Source organism: Lampetra planeri, chromosome 3 (assembly GCF_965212315.1).
Source record: "Lampetra planeri chromosome 3, kcLamPlan1.2.h2, whole genome shotgun sequence".
In the NCBI taxonomy this organism is placed as follows: domain Eukaryota; kingdom Metazoa; phylum Chordata; class Hyperoartia; order Petromyzontiformes; family Petromyzontidae; genus Lampetra; species Lampetra planeri.
Genome location: NC_136109.1, coordinates 28,935,147 through 28,961,538, shown reverse-complemented (window position 1 = coordinate 28,961,538; position 26,392 = coordinate 28,935,147). Strand labels below are relative to the sequence as shown.

The 26,392-nt window shown below is 56.4% G+C and overlaps 1 protein-coding gene across 1 annotated transcript; it reads right to left on the bottom strand.

Moving 5' to 3' along the window:
* Nucleotides 1-1,402: 1,402 nt before the first annotated feature.
* LOC144717222 (ras and EF-hand domain-containing protein homolog) lies at nt 1,403-25,711 on the bottom strand. Its single transcript, XM_078592605.1, has 17 exons — nt 24,296-25,711; nt 19,681-19,833; nt 19,190-19,280; nt 17,047-17,142; nt 15,949-16,026; nt 15,463-15,578; nt 11,222-11,290; nt 10,319-10,409; nt 9,247-9,395; nt 8,445-8,640; nt 7,934-8,053; nt 7,585-7,735; nt 7,025-7,106; nt 6,171-6,285; nt 5,737-5,856; nt 4,967-5,043; nt 1,403-4,691 (listed from the first exon to the last, which is right to left on the bottom strand). Exons 1-17 carry the CDS (start codon nt 24,733-24,735, stop codon nt 4,595-4,597), a joined length of 2,241 nt encoding a protein of 746 aa, XP_078448731.1. The 5' UTR covers nt 24,736-25,711; the 3' UTR covers nt 1,403-4,594.
* Between the last annotated feature and the right edge of the window lie 681 nt (nt 25,712-26,392).

Below are 26,392 nucleotides of genomic sequence, written 5' to 3'. Positions count from 1 at the left end.
AGAGGGCAGCAGACGAGACTCTGGTGTCCCCCGCTTCCACTGCAGGGGGCGATTGCGGTCCTTATGCTGCCTTGACAGCCCGTATTGCATGTGGTGGGAATTCTACGTTCCTCTGACGAGGACTAGTTTGTCTGCATCAGAGTAACACAATAAGCAGCTGCTGTTAGTTCCTCTGCACCAAGTCCAAATAGTGTACCCTCAAGTTATTGTACTCATTTTAGTGACCCAGGAATTGCGATTGATGGTGGTGACAATAAAAATGTTGAATTGATGATGAAATAGAATTACTATGATGATAATGATGATTTGTTGACACTAATTCTAGATTCATGATAATTATATAAAATGTTATTATATTATTATGTGGACGATATCATTACAAATAACCACCGATGATGCGTTCAACATCCAGAACACGTGCAAATACCGCGTGGCTGGTAAAATAGGATGTCGCCAAACGTTGACTCTCCCACCGTGGTGATTGTGCCGTTCAACTAGGCCTAGGACAGAGACAATCCCATCAGGGACTGGTGCAGGAGATTGATCAATTAATGTAATTAAGAGGAGCCCGTTGGTATAGCATAATTAAGCAATTCGTCTGTGCAATGTTAAATCGTTTTCACGAGTAAACCAACACTCTCGTCGCTTAATTGCGAATTTAATTTCTTAATTACTTCGGCTTTTATTTCACAACATGCGCTAGGAGCACTGAAATCTCATCATCTTAATAATAATCAGGGTATCAAGTCCCCGCTTGATTAGGCCATTTAATGTAATCAATTTAATAACGAGTTATTCAAATTTATTCCCTGTTTACCGAGATGTATTTACACTTAAATTCATCACGTGAAATAATATTTGCGTCACGCGCTTTGTCAATCCACTGCTGGATGAAGGCCTCTGCGTGCCGTCAGAGGGATTGTTTGAGCATTCTTCAGCGCGCTGGTCAGTGTGGCTTCGTGGAGGGGGTAGGATCACGAGTCACAGCTCACTCTCCACTACGGTCACATACCAACCCCCGTGGCCGAGAATCGAACTCATGTGGCCGAGCTCATAGCAGCAATGCGAGACCCACCGGGCCACTTTCTCCCGCATTCTTAAAACAATTATCGTCGCCCGTTATCGATATAGGGAAGCATCAGAGTCGCAAGGCCATTTCGCGGGAGGCGCTGCAACGTTGAGATGTTTGCCCACAGCCGATTCCATTGGGAGTGAGAGTTTGGCTCCTCAGATAACTCCCAGCACCGCGCATCAAGATGCGAGGCGACATCACTCAATAGGTCACACAGATGAGTAATTGCGTAAGAAACCTATTTGCTGTACCGCCTAATGTACATGAGCTAAACAAAGTGATGGCTGACGATGATTGACACTGATGTTGATTACGACACGTGAGATGATGTTACAAGAGACCGTAAACTTTATTTATTATTTAACCATCGCAGTAGCCTTCCTCAAAAAGATAAAACTGTGCAAGAAAATACAATTGACCTCGTTTTGACCCCGCGCGGCAACACGAAGGGGACGGGCCACCCTCCCACGCATCTCATTAAGAGATCACTAATTAAGAGTTCGTTAAGATATCCTTAATTAAGAGATCGTTAACATTATCGTTCCTTAAAATATCATTAAGTCCTGCGCAGAGTTACTCAAACTCGAGTGGCTGCGACTTCCCCCCCCCCCACCGCGGCGCGCCCTACCACACCACCACTCAACGACATCATTCATTGGCCAGCTAAGTCGCACTATGCCTCCTGCACGCGCCGGATGCTCGGTAAAGCACGAATCGTTGCACCGTGGGGTGGGGAGATGGCGAGGACTGGAGTTCGATGATCACTGCATCGACTGCGAGATCTGGATTCATTTAGAGGCGAAGTGGTCACCTTCAGTAGAAGGGAGGGCCCATCTCCAGCCCCGTGGCCTGGAACAGTCTGTCAACTGGAGTCCGGTCAGCCGTGACATCGCAATCGGTTATTTTAAGAACGGATTAATTTTTTTTCCCTGTTTAAGTTTCATTTGGATTAATTCTATATGTTTTGCTGAATACAGCGCGTTACAGATCTTAGACTCTTGATCTTCAATAGCCAACCTAATAACCACCACCATCACCTGGGCCGAATTTCCGTTTCCTTGTAGTTGATGGCGGTGGTGATGGGCAGACCTGGTGGTCAATTCCAATCGTGTAATTTCTTCGAGAATTTCAACTCTGAATATAAAATGCCGCTGCTGTAATTTATATTTACAATTGATTCCGCGTCTGATGGTGAGACATGGGGCGCGATTTGATCAAAACTCGGACGAAAGTTGAGAGAGAGAGACTCTTGCAAACACCACGCGAATCTCTGTTCCCAACACGCACACGAGCCGCTTATTTTGCACGAGGCGAAGTCGGCCCAGCGGTGGTGGAAATTACACATTCGCATGACAGGGCCCAGTCTAACCAAAGTTAAACCACTGGCCGTCATGACGTTCCATAAAGTGGTATTCGTTTTTAAAAATAACAATACACCCCCCCCCCCCCGTCGCTAGACTATACAAAGTTCACGTGAACGCATCTGTAAACAAGTGTCATTGTTTAAAAACAAATGAGCACGACGGAAGCGCGTCTCACTTTGCTTAAAACCTCGTGCCCGTCCTCGCGGCCGTGCTACCAGCAGAAACTCCGCCGTCTCCAACGTGGGGGAGGCAAATCAAACAAATATCTACAGCCACGTGGGGTTGGCGGATCACCGAGTGACGGGGTGGTGACGGCTGTCCAATTGCCAGTCGTTTCGTGGGGGTCTTGTGCTACTGTTCATTGTATTCGTATGAAGGTAAAGGGGGCGGCCGGCCCTGCACCTGACGCATCGCTCGCGCCACCGCTGGTGCATGACCCCCCACTCGAGGAAGCGGTCGTGCTGTGTCCCTGCTCCTCCACGCTGGCGAGACCGCCTTGGATAGCGGTGCCAGTGCCCACACTTCACCCCACCGCACCGCCGCGCCAGGGAGACGGAGCAGGCGACCTGCGGATTGCGAGTCCAGTGGGCTCACCATTGCGCCACGGCGGTAGACCGCTTCAGTCGCGTGCACAACAAACCGGCGAATGATCAATGGCACCACGAGGCGTCTCTCTCTATCCACAGGCTCCAACAAACCGCGGCGTGTAAAACAAAACACAAAGATTGTACAGTGGAACAATACCCTGAGTTAGGGTTAGGGCTCTGCGCAGGGAAGCGAGCCCATTGGTCGAGAGCAGACACCGGTCCCGCTGCAGGGAGAACGGCGCGCGTCGGTGCAGCTGCAGTGGACGGGACCGCGGGTGGGAGTCGAACCAGCCCCAGTGACCTCACGGGAATTCCCGTTTGACTCGTTGACTCATTGCTCATTAAAGTGCTCAAGCTGAGAGACGAGCCCGTAGGGATGTGACGCTTGGCAATCATTTCACGTTCACGATTCGATTAATGAATCGATTATTGTTTTGCCCGTGCAGCACCGCGTATGGAATCCATAGCGGCACGCAAATGGTTTTCGTGAATCACAACATTAATCGATTATAACCGATTCATACGCTACCGTTAGCATATTAATCTTATTTCGGTTATAAAGTGATTCATCGTTACATCCCTACCGGCTAACGACCCGGGATGGAGGAGGGGGATAGGGTGGGGTGGTGGGGCGTGGGGGAGGGGTGGACGGGGGACCTCTAAGATCGATTTGATCGATTTTGGCTAAACTCGCAGCTCCGTGCGCTTTCACTGCGGTCCGTGCAGAGTGACGCGGTGCGTTCCACAATACCCACAATGCAACACACACAACAGGCTGGGCTTCGTTTCCCACGACGCGTCTTCTCTGGATCGCCAGTGGTCGACTGTGTCGAGTCGACGGCGCGTGGCTCGTGGTAGCCACAAGCGGAGCGAGAAGTATACTCCTGGATGTGGTGTGCCGGGGCACGGGAATATCAATCCGGGTAACGGACCCGGACAGACCCAGCTCGTGGTGGTTTTGTGGTCCACGCACGCACACACACAGAGCGGTCACCGTGCCACTTAGAGAGTCCAGTACAGTACATACCAACTAGAACCCACGTGCTGAATCAAGTGCCGCTTGCATCTCGATCTAAAACAGAACACAATGACGACAACAATAATACCAACAACAAGAAGAAGAATTAAATGTTAGACGGTGCCGCCCTCTCGCCCAGAACGAGCGGAGAGAAGACGGTGCACATCGCGATTGGCGGACCCAAGCCGGTTGGGTGTGTGGACATTCCACATTCTTATTTTAGGAACCGATACATTCAAAGAGCATCCACCGTTGTTCACTTATGAGGAAGTGACTCCATACTCATTTTACTGACCCCCGCGGGGTCAATGATGATGATGATGATGGGCTGGGTGGAACCCCGCCAGGTCTCGATCGCGAGTCGAGCTGCTACGTCCAGAGTGGCACGTGGCCAGATGATGATTCAGGATGATCATACTGATGATGATGCTGATGATGTTGTTGTTGTTGCTGCTGCTGGTGCTGGGTCTCCGTGGGTTGGGGAATCGCAGCCAGGCTTGCTCTCCATCCCACGTGAGCGGAGGTGAACGGAGGCGAGCGGAGGTGAGAGCGGCTAGAAATCACAGCACTTGGACTTCTCCTTGTTTCCCTGCTGCGTCAAGTCCGTCACACTCTGGTCCGGGTCTTTGCCCGCAAACCGACGCACGTCCCTGAAACACGGGGACACGGTGGGAAGGGCGGGGGGGGGGCACAGGAAGACACATTTAGGTTTGTACTCTGCGTGAGTGTGTCCTCGTGGGAGCTTGGGTGTATGTGCGTGCATAAGTGTATTTGCGTGCATGCAAAAATATACATGTGTGTATTTGTGTGCACAGATGTGCTTACATTTGCATAGTGTGTGTGATGGTGATTTTCCTGCTGCTGCTGATGATGATACTGTTGTTGATGATGATGATGCTGTTGATGATGATGATGGGGATCTCACCTGGCCAGGTGGAGCACGGCCTCCACCACGTTGTCGCCGTCCTTGGCACTCGTCTCGCAAAACAACGATCTGTACGACTGCAAAGACAAAGATCCCCCATATAGCTCACACGGGCTGTTGTGGAAAATGCTGTTAAGCACCACCTATGAAGGCCGGCACATCACACAAGTGGGTGGGTGGCCATCGCCACGTCCAGCCGCCTTCATCTCGCCAGTGCTGACGGTTACACGCCACACGAGGACTCTCATTTAATGTTGAGTTGACCTAGAGGGAGGACCAGGACGGGTTCAACAATATGCCACTGTGATTGGTCGTGAGTGGGAAGCGAGCGCAGGTTTGTAGCGCAGCGCGCCGACCGTTGCACTGCCGCTCCCCACACACAAAGACATGGACAATGACCCCCTGGCATGGCACACGAGGGGGTGGGTGGTCAGCACCACGCCCGGCCGCCTTTGTCTCCCTAGTACCGATGTTTACACACCGCACTAGGTACTCATTTGCGGCTGACTTGACTGAGAGGAGGCCCCGGACCGGTTGAGATATTCGTCACTGGTGTTGGCCGTGAGCGGGAATCGAACTCTGGTCGCCGGGTTCGTAGCGCAGTGCGCCAACGGCTACACATACACACGCACATACACACGCACGCACGCACGCACGTGACGGGGTCGTGGGGTCACGCACGTGCGTACGACGGTCCGGAATTCGTCACGGCCAGCCGCTCCCCGCACCCCTCCTCCGCTCGATCCCCCCCCCACCCCCTCGAGACTCACCATGGCGAGCATCTCCCCCTGGTTCGTGGAGACGTAGGTGCGGTTAGGGGCCCCGTCGTTCGGCCTCAGGTCCGTCTTGTTGCCCACGATCATGATGGGCACGCTCCTCTCCACGGCGTCCTGCGTGGGCACGGTGGAGACAGACATCGTCATCATCATCATCGTCGTCATCGTCGTCGTCATCATCGTCGTTATCATCGTCATAGTCATTATTGCCGTCGCTCTCGTTCCCATCGCCACGACCAAGCCTTGACCCCCGTGTTGCCTTCCGCCACCCCCATCAGGCATTCTTACCCGTATCTACACCCGTGTCCCTGCTGCACCCGTGTCCCTGCTGCACCCGTGTCCCTGCTGCACCCGTGTCCCTGCTGCACCCGTGTCCCTGCTGCACCCGTGTCCCTGCTGCACCCGTGTCCCTGCTGCACCCGCTGTACCTGCACATTGTCCACCCACTCGCGCACGTTCTTGAAGCTCTCGTGGCAGGTGACGTCGTAGAGCAGCAGCACGCCGTGCGCACGCCGGAAGTACGACTTGGCGATACTGCGGAACCTGGCGCCCGCAACAAAGACAAAGATCCCCCATGTAGCCCACACAGCCCGGGAGGGAAGAGGTGGGGTCAGGAGGAGAGGGGGGGGGGTCACGGGGAGAGGGAGTCACGGGGGGAGAGGGGGTCACGGGGAGGGGGGGTCACGGGTAGAGGGGGGGTCACTGGAGAGGGGGGTCACGGGGACGGGGGGGGTCACGGAGAGAGGGGGGGTCACGGGGAGAGGGAGTCACGGGGGGAGAGGGGGTCACGGGGACGGGGGGGTCACGGAGAGAGGGGGTCACAGGGAGGGGGGGTCACGGAGAGAGGGGGTCACAGGGAGGGGGGGTCACGGGGAGAGGGGGGTCACGGGGAGAGGGGGGTCACAGGGAGGGGGGGGTCACAGGGAGGGGGGGTCACGGGGAGAGGGGGGTCACGGGGAGAGGGGGGTCACGAGGAGGGGGGTCACGGGGAGAGGGGGGGTCACGGGGAAAGGGGGGGGGTCACGGAGAGAGGGGGTCACGGGGACGGGGGGGTCACGGAGAGAGGGGGTCACAGGGAGGGGGGGGTCACGGGGAGAGGGGGGGTCACGGGGAGAGGGGGGTCACGGGGAGAGGGGGGTCACAGGGAGGGGGGTCACGGGGAGAGGGGGGTCACGAGGAGGGGGGTCACGGGGAGAGGGGGGGTCACGGGGAAAGGGGGGTCACAGAGAGGGGGGTCACAGAGAGAGGGGGGTCACGAGGAGAGGGGGTCATGGGGTCGTACCGCTCCTGGCCGGCCGTGTCCCACAGCTGCAGCGTCGTCTCCTCCCCGTCCACGACCAGAGACTTCATCTGGAAGTCGACGCCTGCGACACGGCACACCACCCGCGTGAGCCAACCGCCCAGCACCTCCCCTCCCCCCAGGTGTGGCACAGCAGCACGGCAGGTGCTACCTGCTCCACAGGTGTCCCCTCGCCCACCGCCACAGATGTCACCTTACCACTCTCAAGGTGTCACACGCACCCCCCACGCCCCCCCCACCACCCCACGCCCCCACCACCACCAGGGTGTCACAAACGCCTCTCTGCAGGTGCTGTGAATGAGGTTCATTGCCCAAAACGTCGCCTATTATTTATTTTCCCTTTCAAGACCCCAGTGTTGTTATTGACGAACGCGTCGAGTCGGTGTTGTTGTCTGCCACCACGGCAGCAGCACGGGAGCTCCTCCTCATCGACGATCACCGTCCTGTGGGCACCTCTGCGTTCCTCTGCACACACCTCGGGGGGTCTCCCCCCCTCCCCTCACACCCCCCCCCCCGCCACCACTCCCCACCCATCGCCGCACCGAGCGTGGAGCAGGTGTTGCCGTCAAATTCGTTCTTGCAGAGCCGCATGAGGAAGCTCGACTTCCCCACGGAGGCGTCTCCGGCCAGCACGATCTTGTAGACGCGGCCCACGCGGCCCGACCCACCGCTGCCGCTCAGCGCGTCCTTGTCCTGCGCGCACGACACAGACGCGCACGCACGCGTCTGTGTGAACGTGCGTCTCCCTCCGCAGCAGCAGCACCGCTAGATGTACGCACGGACGTACGTTCAACGTTCTTTCGCGCCGTACGTAGCCGGATAACGTGTTCCCCACGGAGAGGTCGGTGTAGCCCCCCCGTGCCGGGAGCCGTGCCGGGCCTCGTGCCGTACCTTGCCGAAGGCGCGGATGGTGCGGCGCGAGGAGGCGTTGGAGGGGGTGCGGCTGAGTGGGCGCGCGTCGCGCACGCCTCGCAGCATGCGCTCAGACTCCTCGTCCTCCATGTCTGGTACCTGGGGCGCCGTCGGGGGCGGGGGAGCGGTGATTGGGGGGGGGGGGGGTCGCATCGGTGCGGAGTCACGGGACGTCCGCTCGGTGCATCCCCCACTGCGCTACGGACCCAGCGGGCCGAGTTCGATTCCCGGCTGTGGCGAACGTGAGTAGCGGGCGATCATCTTCACCAACCCGCACTGACTGGCGTCGTGGACTATGGCCAATCAACCCCAATGACCGACACGGAATTAATCCATCACCTTCCAAAACTACTGTAACCGTAGCCGCAAAACCACACCCAGGATCGACCCCTGACCTCCGGACTCTCCGGCAGTCCAGCGCTCTCCCCCATCAGTTCCCCTGGCCCCCCAGGCACCCAACCCCTTGCCCCCCCCCCCCCCTTCTACTCACGTCCACGGCCGATGCTTCGGAGCTCACGGACCCGCGGAAGCCGTTACGGTGCAGGGCGGCCGCCTGGCCCCTCGCCCTGCGGGTCGCCCCCCATGGGGCCTCGCCTGACCTCCGCATGGTGGAGAGGCCGCTGTCAACGCAGCTGGGGCCGCCCTCCTCCTCCAGCGCCGAGTCAGAGAGAGACGACGCCGAGAAGCTGCCGGGAGGGGCGGGGACGGCGTGGGGTTAGGCCAGTGGCGTAGGTTGGCATGGGCCCTGACGCAATGCATCGCATGGGCCCTGACGCAATACATCGCATGGGCCCTGCCGCAATGCATCCCATGGGCCTCCCCCCTCCACCCCCCCTCACTCCCCCTTTACAGTCCGGCACCTGTTGCAGTGGCACCGCCTGCACACTCAATATCTGCGCCACCGGGTGCGGTGGTGGGAGACAGCGAGTAGATGGTGTTGATGTGAAGGTTAGGGATAGGGCTAGAGTTAGAGTGTGTGTGAAAGTCAAGGCGAGGGTTAGAGTCGAGACTTGGGTTGGGGTCGAGGTTAGTGTTGGGTTAATCTCAGTGATCACGTCAGTGGAAGGGCTAAGGTTAGAGCTATGAATATGGGCACAGTCTACGTTCATGTTGGCCTGTCTCTATGTGCTGTGAATGTCACCCGCTATTAACGTGTTCTCTTTAAAGCCACAGTGTGCTGGGTGCGTTTGGCTCGAGCTTTGCTCGGGGCAGCTCTCAGCGCGGGGGCGAGCCGGCCGGCCGGGCGACCGCTGGACTGGCCGGGCGTGCCGAGGTCACCGCCGCTCACTCACTCGTCCTCGTCGCCGCTGTAGTGAGAAGGGGAGTGCTGCTGGGGGTGCCTCCTCGGCACCGGGAGTCGAACCGGGGTCCCCGTGACTTTCCGAGTCACCTGCGGCGAACTGTGGCGCGGGCCAGGCACCGGCGATGGGCTCTGAGATCTCTGGTGACAACATCGTCATCATTGTCAACATCATCATCGTCGCCGTCATCACTGTGCTCACTGACATCGACATCATCATTATTGTGGACATCATTAACATCATCATCATCACAATACTCCATCATTATCATCGTGCTTAAATTGCAGACATAATAACGAATTCGTAATTTATTGTTTCCCGTTCCAATTCGCGACGCGTGCGTTATTCCAGAACGCCCCCAGCTGCCACGTTTGCTCAGAAACCGAGCAGGACGCTCGCAGAGTCGAGAGAGAAAACCCGGACCGGACCAGGGCCGGACCACGGCCCTACATGGGGAGGGGAGCCCTGGCGGCACCGAGCGACTCACCGCGACCCACCGTGACCCACCACGACCCACCGCGATCCACCGCGACCCACCGCGACCCACCGCACAGCCGACACGAGCCGCCTCCACCACAGCTCCGTGTGGCCCGGGTCCACGCGTTGACGTTCACCCAGCCGCGTGCAATACAACGTATTTAGTTAACCGGCACGTTCGCAGTCCCGCTTGAGCAATTGGCGAGTAATGTTGTTCTAACTGGGCACGTTTGAGTAGCGATCAAATCCGTGAATGACGGGACAATCGCGTCGTCGTGACAGAAAAACGGCACGGGCCGCAAAAAATGTCCGAGGCACAAACACGCGCCAAAGAGAACCTCCGCCCTCCGTGTGTCATGGAAGAGAACCACCAGCATTTCCTGAAGAAGTGCATTGTGGTCCCCTTGTCTAAGACTTGTGTGACAGCGACTGACAGCAGCGAGCCGGTCCACGCTCGTCTCTCGCCGCATCACCGACCGCGACGTACGCTTGCGACTTGTTCGACTGACACGCGTGTTAACCGACACGCGTGTTAACTCATTAGTCGATGGACAGGTGGCGTCGATGTGACCGGCACGTCACTCACGGGACTTCCGTTGGCGCGAGCTTGGCTCATCGAGTTCTCCAGCACCGCCCGGAGACCATCGTTGCTGTCGTTCATCTTGCGGTGCGCCGACCTGTGCGCAAAGCCAAAGGTAAAGGTCACCCGTGTAGCCTGCGCAGGATGTTGGGGCAAGTGCTGTTTGCGAGCACCTATTAAAGTCTGGCAAGGTGGAAGAGGGTGGGGGGGAAGAGGGGGTTGGTGGTCCAATGCCAATGTTTACACATTGCACCAGGTGCTTATTTAAGGCCGAGTCGTCCTAGGGGAAGGCCAAGGAATGGTTCAGATATCACTAAATGTTGTGTAATATTCCCGAAGGACTCTGTGCTCGTTCTCTGCAAGTTGTTGTCTTTGTTGTCATTGTCGTTGGTGCTGCTGCTGCTGCTGCTGTGCCAATGCAGCGTCACGGACCTCGCGTGTACAATCGTCAGGCAACCAGTTGCACGGGACCATCGTCATCATCATCATCCGTGTGACAAAGCAAATAAACTTGAACTCTCGCCACTCATGTTGGGCCGTGGTAAGGGATCAAACCCAGGTTGCTGAGATCAAAGGGCTGTACGCGAATCATTGCGCCACCTTTCCCACACCCTGAGCACACACACGCACGCACACGTTTGAACGTTAACGTGTGAACAATACAGCGTTGCAACGTACTCAAGGCTGTTGACACTCGAAGGAACTCCTTCCATCTGTCCATTTGCGAGTGCGTCTGTCAGTCACCCAAGTCACGTGGGTAATGTGTTTATCTTCTAGTGTCAAGGCCAAAATCGGACCGAAAGGAAGCAGAGGTCTACGGTATCGATCATGAGCTATGTACGACCTATTACCTTTCACCTCGGTAGAACTGTGTGTGTTGCGTCAGGGTGGGTGTGTGTCGCGTCATACCTGAGCATATCGATCTGCCGCGTCAGCTCCTGCCTCTCCTCCTCGTGCTGCCGGATCAGAGCCTGCTCCCTACAGGCACGCAGGGACATGGAGACACAGGGGCATGGAGACACGGGGGCATGGAGACACGGGGGCATGGAGACACGGGGGCATGGAGACACGGGGGCATGGAGACACGGGGGCATGGAGACACGGAGACATGGAGACACGGGGGCATGGAGACACGGGGGCATGGAGACACGGGGGCATGGAGACATGGGGACACGGAGACACGGGGGCATGGAGACACGGGTACATGGAGACACGGGGGCATGGAGACACGGGGGCATGGAGACACGGGGGCATGGAGACACGGGGGCATGGAGACACGGGGGCATGGAGACACGGAGACATGGAGACACGGGGGCATGGAGACACGGGGGCATGGAGACACGGGGGCATGGAGACACGGGGCATGGAGACACGGGGACATGGAGACACGGGGGCATGGAGACACGGGGGCATGGAGACACGGGGCATGGAGACACGGGGACATGGAGACACGGAGGCACGGAGACACGGGGACATGGAGACACGGGGACATGGAGACACGGGGGCATGGAGACACGGGGGCACGGAGACACGGGGACATGGAGACACGGGGACATGGAGACACGGGGGCATGGAGACACGGGGGCATGGAGACACGGGGGCATGGAGACACGGGGGCATGGAGACACGGAGGCACGGAGACACGGGGACATGGAGACACGGGGACATGGAGACACGGGGGCATGGAGACACGGGGGCATGGAGACACGGGGGCATGGAGACACGGGGGCATGGAGACACGGGGGCATGGAGACACGGAGACACGGGGGCATGGAGACACAGGGACATGGAGACACGGGGACATGGAGACACGGGGGCATGGAGACACGGAGACACGGGGGCATGGAGACACGGGGGCATGGAGACACGGGGGCATGGAGACACGGGGTCATGGAGACACGGGGTCATGGAGACACGGGGACATGGAGACACGGGGGCATGGAGACACGGGGGCATGGAGACACGGGGTCATGGAGACACGGGGTCATGGAGACACGGGGGCATGGAGACACGGAGACACGGGGGCATGGAGACACGGGGGCATGGAGACACGGGGACATGGAGACACGGGGGCATGGAGACACGGGGACATGGAGACACGGGGGCATGGAGACACGGGGTCATGGAGACACGGGGTCATGGAGACACGGGGGCATGGAGACACGGAGACACGGGGGCATGGAGACACGGGGGCATGGAGACACGGGGACATGGAGACACGGGGGCATGGAGACACGGGGACATGGAGACACGGGGGCATGGAGACACGGGGTCATGGAGACACGGGGTCATGGAGACACGGGGGCATGGAGACACGGAGACACGGGGGCATGGAGACACGGGGGCATGGAGACACGGGGACATGGAGACAAAGCGACATTCATGAACCATCCATGGTAGTGGAGATGTTTTTGTTCACTCATACAGTAATAGTTACATTAAACTGAATAAAGAATAAAGTTTAGATGGAAGTATATTATATACTTCTTACGACGTAGAATTGTAATTTATTATTTGTTGTTAGTAACTCAGCTTATTGTAGAGTATAGTAAGTATCAGTTTATATTTTAGTTTTTTATGTAGTTTTTTACTTTGGTTTTCTACGTGGTTGTTTGGTAAATGCAGCTACATATCATTAACATTCCTTTCCTTTATTAACGCTGTTCCTTGCGCCCCCCCGTGGTGCTGTTGATCCTGCATAATGCATGGGCATAATGGGACTTTGAAACCCCTCCGCCCACCTCCTACGCATTGCCCATTGGTATGCTAAATTCCTCTTCATATGCACATTCTTTTGTTAAGGCGCTCCTCCTCGCTACACCTATATACGCTCCTAGCTTGATAATGTCTCATTCTTCGCCTGAGGACGGCTGCTTGCGTTGTGGCCGAAACGTCGTGAGAATTGTTTTATTATGTTTATAATATTTTTATTATTTTATTACTTCCCTTCTACGTGACTTTACCGAAAGAACCAAGAAGATACATTAAACTGATTAATCAGCTGCACAGTTAACGATGACGGTGGACGTGGATTGTCTGTACCACTGGTGTCATTGTTTAAGTTACTCTGAACACAACCTCAACTGGACACTACAACAAAGATGCCCCGTGTCACCTTCACATGGGGCAAGTGCAGTTAGCGAGCACTTATGAAGGCCGGCATGGCACACGAGGGGGTGGGTGGCCACAACGACGCCCGGCCGCCTTTGTCTCCCTATTGGCGATATTTACACACCGCACCAGGTACTCATTTGAGGCCGAGTCGGCCTCGGGGAGGCCCGGGACTGGTTCAGATCATCGTCACTGGTGTTGGCCGTGATCAGAAATCGAACTTGGGTCACCGGGATTCGTAGTGAAGCATCGTGCTAACCGCTACACCACCGCTCCCCACCACACTACGGACACATCTACACATGCACGCGCGTACTCACACTCACACACACACTCGCACACAGTATCAAAGATCCCCCAGGTAGCATGCATACGCTGTTTCGGCAAGTGTTTTTAGCGAGCACCTAGGCAAGTCGGCACTGCACGAGGGGATGGGGGGGGGGCTAGCACCATGCACGTACAATCGTTTACATGCACACACGCACACACATGCCAGCGCGCACGCACGCAGCCTTGCGCGTCAGCGTGTAGGGTTGCCGAGCTGCTCACGTGGAGCCCGGCCCTCGCTCTCCCCCACCCCTCCCCATCACAATGAGGCCTCTGTCATGTCGCACAGGTTAAATAAATAAATAAAGCGCGCCCATTCGTGACAGCGGCCGCTGGCAGAGGAGGCGGCAGCAGCGGGCGCCCGAGGCGCTCTACGAGAGCACAGAGTGGCGCATTGCTGCTCAGTCTCCGTCGTGTCTCAGTGCTGTAGCCTCGCGTCTCAGTGTCCCCCCGTGTGCCCCCTGTCCCACCCCCCCCCCCCGTGTGTCCCCGCGTGTGTCCCCCCGTGTGCCCCCTGTCCCACCCTCCCCCCCCCCCCGTGTGTCCCCTGTTACCCCCCCCCCCGTGTGTCCCCTGTTACCCCCCCCCCCCCGTGTGTCCCCTGTTACCCCCCCCCCCCCCGTGTGTCTCCGCGTGTGTCGGTCAAGGGGGACACTTTAGGGGGAATTAAAATCACAGGAGACAGAAATCCCCTGAGAATTCAGAATATCCACTCAAACAATCCACTCTGAATTGTCAGACAGCTGTCCAATAATCCACTCGCTCGCACACAAAGACACGCAGCAGTTTGGTGTTATCAGACAATACGCTTGGATATTTCTTGACGACCCGAATGCTCGGGGGTATGACGCAACACTCAGTCCCCGTCTGAACTTTTGCGAGAGTTTGAGTGACTTTTAAGCCGTCCCCTCGAACGGCGCAAACCGTTCCAGGCCATTTTCCTGACACTCGCGAGAGCTGAAACGCTTATCGTGCATGCACTGCAGCAGATATTTGAGTTTAGTGATGATGACTCCTCTGTGGGGACTCGGGAGATTGATGGGGTCCCTGTTTTTCATGACTTAGTACAGCCACTGACAGCAACGCCTCTTTCTTTACATCTTATTTGAATAACAAACATGACCTGAGAAATGCTCTTCTCTTCTTGTGCACAATGGCAGCAGAAATACATTCAGAGCTCTTGTGTCGGAGTCTGCTGCTCGCCACGACGCGAGGGCTTCGGCGGAGAGAGAGAGACAGCGCGTCGTTTTTCTTGTTCCACCTTCATTATCGAATGCTTTGAGAACGATGTACGCTGAACTTGAACCTCTTTCCCACCGTACGTAGCCAACCACGCTAATCGGAGGTGCGGGGGAAGGACAACGAGCTAAACACAAAAAGTAGTTCTAAAGAAAAATGGTTTCCATTCTAGACGATGATGATTTCAAAGAGCATAGCTCCAGTGGCTTCCTAATGTTGGAAGGAAGAGCGTTCCAGACGGCCGCAGAAGCGCATCTGAAAGTGCGCGATGCAGTGACCGTCTTTGTTAGATGGTTGGCCAAAAGGTTAGCCATGGATGGTCATCTGTGGATGGTTTGATGGTTAGCTAAAGGCCATCACAAGGGACATTCGTGTTGAGATGCTGTCGCGTTCGGATGCCGCGTTGCAATCAGCAATGGCAGGCCACTCCGTTTGACCTCCTGACCCCGGACGGTCGACTTGGGGGACCTCACCTCTCCAGGTTGAGCCGCTGGGAGGTGGACTCGGTCTTCACGGTGTCCAGCTCGCTCTGCAGCACCATCAGGTTCGTCTGCGCCTCCAAGAGGTTCCTCTTCATCTGCTGGTTCTCCTGCAGGTGGCAGAGGACGACGAGGAGGATGAGGATTGGAGTCATTGTAGAGCAATGGTCAGGAAGTTAACCAAGGCATTCATCATCCCTGCAGAGTGGGTAACGCGAGTGCTGCTTTGTCAAGGGCCATGGGGAGGGTGATTACGAGACTCAGGGTTAGGGGAAGGATTAACGTTGAGCTCAAGGAAAGGAATAGGATTAGGCTAAGGTTTATGAAAAGGGTAAAGGTTCAGGTCAAGGTAAGAGTCAGCGATAAGGCCAACACGAGGGTTGGGCCAGAGTAGGGGTTACGGTTGGAGCCGCGGTGAGTGTCAGGGTTGTGGCGAGTGTCCAGGGTAGAGTTGTGGTGATCGGGTCAGAGTGCACCCACCATCGTCATCTCGTTGATCTTCATCTTCAGCTCGATGATCTCATCGTGTTTGTTCACCGCCTTCTTATCCGACTGGAGCTGAACGAGACCGACACAAACACGCGTGAGTGTGTGCGTGCGTATACACGTACACACACACACACGCATGCTCACAGACACGCCAAGACAAATGTGCACACGCGTACACACACAGACGCACACGGACACACAAAGACAAAGATCCCCCATATAGCCTCAACAGACTGTAGGGGTAGTGCTGTTAGCGAGCACACACACGCATGCTCACAAACACGCCAAGAGAAATGTGCACACGCGCACACACACACACGGACACACAACACACGCACTGTTGCACAGACACCTACGCACTCACATACGCACGCACTCACAAACGCACACACACACACAGATGCACACATGCACACACAGATGCAGTTAGCGAGCACCTATGAAGGCCAGCACAGCACACGAGGGGGTGGGTGGCCAACACCACGCCTGGCCACCTTTGTCTCCCGAGTGGCGATGTTTACACATCGCACCAGGTACTCTCATTGGAGTCGACCTAGGGGAGGCCCAGGACCGGTTCAGATAATCGTCACTGGTGTTGGCCATGAGTGGGAATCGAACCTGGGTCACCAGGTTCGTAGCGCAGCGTGCTAACCACTAACTACCGCTCCCCACACACTCCCACACACACCTCCCACACACACCTCCCACACACACCTCCCACACACACACACTCCCACACACACATACCACACACCACCCACACATACCACACACCACCCACACACACCTCCCACACACACCTCCCACACACACCTCCCACACACACCTCCCACACACACCTCCCACACACGCTCCCACACACGCTCCCACACACACCTCCCACACACACACTCCCACACACACACATTCACACCACCCAAACACACTCCCACACACTCTCACACACACCACCAACACACACACACACTCACACACACACCACCCACACACACACACTCCCACACACACCACCCACACTCCCACACACACCACCCACACACACCACACTCCCACACACACACACTCCCACACGTACACACACACACGCACCTCGTTGACCCTCTCGAGTGCCGCCTGCAGCTCCGTCACCTCGCCGTCGTGCCTCCTCCGCATCTCGGCGATCAGCGCCTCGGCCCTCGCCTTCTCCTGCACCGGGTGCACAGAGGCGCCGTTAGGGGGGGCACTACCTGAAGATATCCTGAACATTACCTGAACATCACCTGAAGACTACCTGAACACGAGCTGAACATGAGCGGCTCCTCACCTGCACATTACACGAACAGTGTCTGAAACTTACCTGAACGTATCAGGAACCACTCCCGAACTTTACCTGAATCATACACGAACCATACCTAAATGTTCCAAGAAGCACTGAACGATACTTAAAAGCACACTGGCATGCCACTGAAGTTGCACACAACCACGCCCCAAGCCAAGCACGAACGATGCGTGAATTGCAGAAGAACCACACCTCAATAACACCTCAACCACATAGTGCCCGATCCGCATGCGTTCACGTGCGTTGGCATCTGTGTGTGCGTGTCTGTGTCCATTTGGTACAGATATAATGGGAGGCTGATCGACGCCCGGGTGCGATCAAGGGATGGCTCCCTATTGGTCAACCACGTTATGTATGCCGATGATTTGGTAATAGCTGCTCATTCAGAAGAGGAGTTGGAGACACTGCTGCTGAGACTGGAGCGTGCCACTAAGAGGTGGGGCCTTACCATCAGCCCCACCAAAACTAAGCACCTGCCTGGGTATTTTGTACCATCGGACACTCCACCCCCACAACTCCCAATTGGTGATGGGGCAGTTGTGGAGAGAGTGGAGAGTTTCCCATACCTGGGCAGTGTGCTTATGACCGGCTCCAGTTTATCAGCAGAGGTCTCACTCCGAATCAGTCGAGCGGCAATATCTTTTCATCGGTTGCGTAACGCTGTGTGGAAGCTACCTGGTCTGTCGCTCCGCACGAAGCTTCAGGTCTTCTCGGCCACGGTCATTCCCTCCCTTCTCTACGCTTGCGAAACGTGGACCCCCCTAGTGGAGCATCTTCGCCGGTTGGAAACATTTAGGCTGGCCTGCCTACGATCCATCCTGGGTTTAACCAGGCTGGATTGTGTGAGGAGCTCACAAGTCCTTGAAAGATCTGGGCAAAGTCCCATCAGTGAGCTCCTCCGGCAGGCAAGGCTGCGTTGGCTGGGTCATGTAGCCCGCATGCCCAGCCACCGCATGCCTAAACAGCTTTTGTTCGGCCGGATCGAGGGGGCTAAACGGGCGCGGCACGGGCTGGAGAAGAGATTGAGTGATGTGGTACAGGAGGATGTGGAGCTGAGTGGACTTGCCGATGACTGGTACCAGCGGTGTCAAGATCGGCCTCAGTGGAGGAGGCTCGTGAAGGACGCTACTGGGCAGTTGGAGGCAGTCGCCCTCCAGCAACAACGGAGGGCGGAGGAGCAACGCTCACAACAACGAGCGGAGCGCCGGGTGGCTAAAGCACAGCAAGTTGGTACAGTAGGGGGCACAGGTGGTGCATCAGCCAGTCATCTCGGTCATCTCGGTCAGTCGACCCGTGGCACCTGGGTCTGCCCCGTGACCTCCTGCCAGCGGGCGTTCGACACTTCACGTGGCCTCAAGGTGCACATGGCCTGGCACAAGCGTCGTGGTGACGTCACCGCCACTTAGTGGCGAATGGCGGTTGTTGTTGTGTGCGTGGAGAGGTGGCATAGTGGTTAGCGCACTACCCTATGAAGCCGCCGACCCGAGTTCGATTCTCGGCTACTGCTGACGTTATTGGCGAGTGGGATATAAACCAGACCCTGGCATCCCTTAGATCAGCTCAGCTTTAAAATGAGTGCCGGGTGTGGTGAGAAAAACATCAGCCCTGGGAAGACAAAGGTGGCCGATTGTGGTTCTGGCCACACCACCACTTGTGTGCTCTCGACCAGCACTTGCCCCAACTACCTGTCGAGATGCTACCCAGGGGATCTTTGTCTTTGCGTGCAAATGTGTACGCGAGTGTATGTGTTAAAAGGCTACACGGACATGTTTGTGTCCGTGTGCGTGGCCTCAAAGTGCGCCTGCCCTGGCACGAGAGCGGCGTAGGCGACTTCACCGAGTCGCCTACGATGAGTGGGAGTGCGGATGAGTGGGAGTGCGGATGAGTGGGAGTGCGGTTGGTTGAGCGTCCCACCTCGTTGCGGACACGCGTCTCCGTGGTTGCCACCCGCTCCTCCATCTCGGCCTCCATCTCGTTCTGGTGGAATGCGCTCTGCTCCTGTATCCTGTGCGCGGGAATCGAACCGGTCACTCCGAGCTAGGAGGCCTGAAGTCCATCCGCCTGCTGGCCCTGCCTGTCATCATCCAGGTCCTCCGGGAAAACGCCGACCGCTTGCCCCCCCCCCCCCCCCCCCGCGATGACCAGTCAGGTTGCGGTCAGGATCCGAGAGGTCACTGCTGCTTCCCTATGCCAAACGCTGCTGCAGGTGCTTATCGGTCGACGACACCCGACCTTCTCAGGGAGGGGGAATGTGGGTGGGAGCAGGGAGGAGAAGAGAGACAGAGGGAGCAGAGAGGACACGGGGGGGGGGGGGGTGAGAGGGAAGACATGAGGAGAAGGGCAGGAGGAGAAGAGGGTAGCAGGAACGAGAGGGGAGCAGGGAGGAAGTGGGGGGAGCGGCTCACCGCTTGAGCTGGTAGCTCACATCCTCGTTGTCGGTGACGCGGCGCTTGATGTCGCTGAGGAAGTTGGAGAGGACGCCCTCGTACAGCAGCTGCAGGTTCTCATCCCCCACCTGGGAGAGCTGCGAGTGCAGCTCCGAGGCGTGGACCCACGAGCTGTGGAGAGGATCAAGGTCAAGAGGTCATCGTGGCCACGGCCGCCGATGCCACCACCGCTAACACACACAACCACGCACACCACCACCCCGTCATGGGAATGTGTAATTTCCACGTGCTTCTTTGAGAAGGCTCACAACCCTGAATTTGAATGTGAATGGTTGACCTCGCGCAGGATGTACATTTCATCGGTCACAGATGCGTCGCACGAGGAAGCGGAGCAGGCTGGTTGGCACAGGGCATGACCAACGTGTTGAGCGTGAAGTGGCTCAGTGAAATTCGTCACCCGTATTCCCCACGCTGCCGATACAGACGCGCAACACGTACACGCGCGCACACAAGGACATATACAGACACGTCTAACTCTCACACACACGTAAACCCACAGACACACACACAGCTCTCTCTCACACACACGTAAACCCACAGACGCACACACACAGAGTGCTCTCGCACACGAGGCAATAGATCAACAGGCGCACACGTCTGTACATTATTGGGTCGTAAATTTTGAGGATTTACGACGCAGTAAGAATTCCTCACGGCGCTCTTGGGGGGATAGATGGGTCTGCCGTGACGTCACTAAGAGTCACAATGGGACATTGTGAATGAGGGGTTCAGAGTGATTAGGGGACAGGGTCAGAGTTATGGCTCCGTGCTAGGGTTAGAGTTAGCCTGAAGGAACGGGTTTAGGAGCTCGGGTTAGGCTTTGGGCCAGATTTACACTTATAATTATGGTTAGGTTTAAAGTTAGGCTTGGGTCTAGGGTTAGGCTCCGTGCTAGGGTTAAAGTTATGCTTAGGAGTCGTTTAGTGAGGCTCAGGTCAGTTGTTGTTTGTTTGCCATTCCTGTCCTTTGCACTCAAGTCGTGCTTTTGTTTATTGTTTGTTGTTGTGACGTCCTGACCTGTCCCGGCCAGACATCAGTGAAAAAGAGCTGTATAATAGCTCATCGGATCCCTCCAGTCTAAATACACATTCTGATTCTGTTAGGGTTAGCGTTAGGGCTAAGGTTAGTCATGCGGCTAGGGTTAGGCTTAGGGCTAGTGTCAAAAGTTGGGGCAGGGCTAGAGTTAGGCATCGGCGAGGGTTAAATTCAGGCTCGCGCCAGGGTTAGAATCAGCCTTACTCCAGGGTTAGATTCAGGCTTCAGTTAGAGCTAGACTCAGGCTCACGCCGGGGTTAGAGTCAGGCTCGCGCCAGGGTTAGACTCAGACTCACGCCAGGGTTAGAGTCAGACTCACGCCAGGGTTAGACTCAGACTCACGCCAGGGTTAGAGTCAGACTCACGCCAGGGTTAGAGTCAGACTCACGCCAGGGTTAGAGTCAGACTCACACCAGGGTTAGAGTCAGACTCACGCCAGGGTTAGAGTCAGACTCACGCCAGGGTTAGAGTCAGACTCACACCAGGGTTAGAGTCAGACTCACGCCAGGGTTAGAGTCAGACTCACACCAGGGTTAGACTCAGACTCACGCCAGGGTTAGACTCAGACTCACGCCAGGGTTAGACTCAGACTCACGCCAGGGTTAGAGTCAGACTCACGCCAGGGTTAGAGTCAGACTCACACCAGGGTTAGAGTCAGACTCACGCCAGGGTTAGAGTCAGACTCACGCCAGGGTTAGACTCAGACTCACGCCGGGTTAGAGTCAGACTCACGCCAGGGTTAGAGTCAGACTCACGCCAGGGTTAGAGTCAGGCTCACGCCAGGGTTAGACTCAGACTCACGCCAGGTTAGACTCAGACTCACGCCAGGGTTAGAGTCAGACTCACGCCAGGGTTAGACTCAGACTCACGCCGGGTTAGAGTCAGGCTCACGCCAGGGTTAGAGTCAGACTCACGCCAGGGTTAGAGTCAGACTCACGCCAGGTTAGACTCAGACTCACGCCAGGGTTAGAGTCAGACTCACACCAGGGTTAGACTCAGACTCACGCCGGTTAGAGTCAGGCTCACGCCAGGGTTAGACTCAGACTCACGCCAGGGTTAGAGTCAGACTCACGCCGGGTTAGAGTCAGGCTCACGCCAGGGTTAGAGTCAGACTCACGCCAGGGTTAGACTCAGACTCACGCCGGGTTAGACTCAGACTCACGCCGGGTTAGAGTCAGGCTCACGCCAGGGTTAGAATCAGGCTCACGCCAGGGTTAGAGTCAGACTCACGCCAGGGTTAGACTCAGGCTCACGCCGGGTTAGAGTCAGGCTCACGCCAGGGTTAGACTCAGGCTCACGCCGGGTTAGAGTCAGGCTCACGCCAGGGTTAGACTCTGGCTCACGCCGGGTTAGAGTCAGGCTCACGCCAGGGTTAGACTCAGGCTCACGCCGGGTTAGACTCAGACTCACGCCAGGGTTAGACTCAGACTCACGCCAGGGTTAGAGTCAGACTCACGCCAGGGTTAAAGTTGGGCTGCTGCTAGGGCTCGAGGTTGGGGTGCGGCTCGGTTTGGAGCTTGAGAGTCACTGCGTGGAATTTGGCGGTGGAGTTGTGAATCACGGAGAGCGCGGGGGGGGGTCAGTGAAGCGTGGGGTTCGTGACTTCACGCATCGATTAAGAGTTCCCGGAGCCCCCACGACCCCCGGGGAACGTGGCGATGGCGATGCCCACGAGGCCCGTTCGTCTACAATTCACCACGATAACAACCACAAACAACACAACAACAAACCATGCCATTGTCTGCTCCAAACGTGGACCAGTGGAGGATTTTCCAAGTTCCCATGGCAGTGACAAGTCTATAGAGATGATTGGTTGAAATGATGAGCAGACGTCAACTTTATTTATGAATCTCTACACGTAAAAAAAAATCCAACCCCAGATTGTAACTGTCAATACTAGCAATCGTGAGTCTAGGGGATTTACCTGAAGTTAAAATTACTTATTTACATTTAGAATTACTTATTATAGCTAAACCAAATTTATTTGGCGAGGTTGATGCTGCTGCTTGCGTTGGCAGTGGTGCACAAGAAAAATCTACAAAGCAAAAAAAACTCAACTCGCTCCGTGTCAACAACAGCACTCCTGTGACCTCCCAAGGCAAAAACAAGGAACGAACGGGCCACTTCGTCACAGAGATAGCAGCTATCCCTGGCCTCTCTCTACATGTTGTAAATCAGAACGCTTACCTGGACTGGGGGAATCCGATGAGCTATAAAGCGCCTATCGTATAATTTTCACTCGAAAACCACCGCCGATGTTATTCGCTAATGTGCCAAGGTGTTTTAATTCCCGATGCCCGAAATCAAGCCACCTGCTGGGACTTTAACGACTAGCGAGCCGAGACCATTCCGTGTCCGGGACCATGCTCCATATTCCCGGCGGGTGTAACTGGTGGTCGTAGTCGTCCTGCTAATCTGGCTGTGATTGGTAACGGCGTGCGGCTTGGCTGTGACTGGCAGCGTGCGGCTTGCGGTGGCGGCTGTGGTTTGTGCGAGGCCACCGCTGTCTGAAGGAAGAGGGAGCTGCGTGTAAAGATGATGACGATGATGTGCTTGCTGCTAATGCCACTGATAATTGATAACACACATGCTGCTGATTATCATGGGGATGATGCCCCCTGCTATTGATCCCCGCAGCTACTGATCATGATATCATTATTGCCCTTGCTGATGACTGTATTGCGCTACTGCTGATGACGATGTTCTATCGTTGCTGCTGCTGATGATGATGAGGCCAATGCTTCTTATAACGCTCATGCTGCTGCTTCTGCTGCTACTGACGCCGTAAACTATGGCGATTGAATTCCTGCTGATAAGGGAATACAACCCACGTGGTTAATGTACAACCACCGTCGGCATTCTCATCGAGACCATCAAGCCCGTAAACTGCCTCTCCCCCTGTCACCGCGGATTCCAGCTTCGCGGGGGGGGGGGGTTACGTGGAGGTGGGCGGGGCTTTCAAAAATTAATTATTTCAGCAGCATTGCTTTCATACAAATACAACTCTTCAACCGGTTTCGACATTCAGTGCCTCATCGGCAGAGCCAGGTTTGCTTTCCAACCAACGCTGGCGAGTTGCCAGGCGGTAATCGAGGCAAAGGTCCCCGCCTCTCTGGGTCCGAGTTCGACGCAAAAAGTCGGCAGCACTCGGCGGAGAGAGAGGAAAGACGCGAGCTGTCGCCTGCTGTTCATCATTCACTGACCCCTCTCGGTCAGCCACCATCCCCATAGCCCCCACCACGACCCCGAAACCAGACTCGGGGCTGTATTATTGCAGCTGATGAAGCCCATTGAGATTAGCAGCTTTCTTACAAGGACGACCACAGCCCAATAGCGTCACATGACCCCATCATCCAATGACACAATTAACACAATGACCCCACGACCCAATAAAAAAATGACCCCAAGAGCCAAGAACACAATGACCCCACGAGCCAAGAACACAATGACCCCACGACACAAGAACACAATGACTCCACGTCCCAAGAACACAATGACCCCACCACCCAATAACACAATGATCCCACGAGCCACTCACTTGGGCAGGTAGCGGACATTCTCCCCGCACTGATCCTCGAAATCCTGCCACGAGCGCTTGCGACGCAGCGGCGACTTGACGGGAGACGAGGCGGCGACCGGCGGCAGGGACGCGAGTCGCCCCGCGGGGGACGAGGCGAAGGGGGACGTGGAGGAGGTCGTGGAGAAGTTGGAGTAGGACACGGACGATAGCCGCCGGAGCGACGCCGCGCGGCCGGTCTCGTCCGAGCCCTCGGACACGTTCCTGAAGCCGTCCTCGAAGTCGCCGTAGCTGATGGCGCCGTCGCGGTCGCTGTCGAGAGACTGGAAGAGCGCGGGAACCTCGTGCGACTCGACGCCGAGGTCCCTGCACAGGCGCTTGAAGTCCTCGTACTCGAGGCGGCCCGTGCCGCGCACGTCGCACTTCCGGAAGAGGGTCGCCAGGTCCACCTGGTCGCCCATCGCCGGCGGAGCTCACGAGGTTCCGGGCGGTGAGGTGGGTCCTGGGGTGAGCTCCTGAGATTCCGAGCTGACGAGTTCCGCCTTGGGATGATTCCGGCTGCCGGCTAGCAATGCCGCCTTCTCATCCACATCCACCTCCTCTCACCTCGTCGTCTCCCTTCTTCTTCCTCCTCCTTCTCAAGATGCGTCCATAGCTGTGCGCACGGATGTTGATACCGGCGGTGATGTGAGTGGGATGATGATGATGATGTTGTTAATGGTGATGCCACCCCCCCTTTCACCCCCCAAACTCACCCTTAACTCCTCCTCCTCTAAACTTTCGTTCCGAATCTTCCTTTCAATGAAATCAATGTTCAGTTGAGCCGAGAGCGACACATCAGCTGTTGGCGTTGAACGTCGAACACGTGGGCGACTCGAGAGACACGTGGACGACTCGAAGGACACGTGTCCCTAACGCGAGCACGGGAATGGACGCTCAACAACGAGCCGTGCGTTCAGCTCAGCACCCTGACCGATGGCGACTGCGTAAGGGATGTCTTCATCTAGCGGTGGATAGACCATGGCTCATGTTGATGACGACGACGGATATGTATGAGCTATCACACGCGAGCACGCGCGATCGCCACGTCTGGGCGGCACGCCGCACTGACGCGCGTCTGCGGAGAGCGGCGAGTCGGAGGCGACGGGACGTGGCGTGCCAGACGGACTCGGCGGGATCCCCACCCCCTACCTCGGTACAACGACCGCGAAGTCTCGCCGCGAAGTTGCTCGCCGACTCCCCGGGGTTGATTCGAGAACTGTCAGCCAGTCAGTCGTTGTTGTTGTTGTCGTTGTAGTTGTTGTTGCAGTCGTGGGTAGCGGAGACGAGAGTGCGAGCGATGACGACTGTCCCCGGCGCGACGTCGTCTCCGCGCCCTCATCCCGCCGAGGCGGCGCAGGTGCAGCGCACAGGTGAGGGGGGAGGGGGAGGAGCAGCGCACAGGTGAGGGGGGAGGGGGAGGAGCAGCGCACAGGTGAAGGGGGAGGGGCAGCGCACAGGTGAGGGGGGAGGGGGCGGGGGAGGGGGCGGGGGAGGCGGCGCGCGCGTGAGTGACGCGCGGCTATTTTGGGGTGCGGAGGATCGCAAAGCCAAACACCGCGGCGAGCTAATACAGAGATATATATATACATGTAGTGTACATGGGTGTTAAACACATGTAGTGTACATGGGTGTTAAACACATGTAGTGTACATGGGTGTTAAACACATGTAGTGTACATGGGTGTTAAACACATGTAGTGTACATGGGTGTTAAACACATGTAGTGTACATGGGTGTTAAACACATGTAGTGTACATGGGTGTTAAACACATGTAGTGTACATGGGTGTTAAACACATGTAGTGTACATGGGTGTTAAACTTAGCTAGTATACATGGGTATAATATATGGGTATAATCCATGGGTGTTATACATGTGTTGTGAATGACCAATTATAGATGATGACAACCACGTCTTGATTAAAGACGTGAATCGCATGACTCAGAGGGTGTTGTTGTAGCCGATGAGGTCGGTCACACGGATACACACTCACACAAGACAAAGATCTCCCGTATAGCCTCAACAGACTGTTGGGGGAAAGTGCTGTGAGCAAACACCGACGAAGGCCGGCACGACAA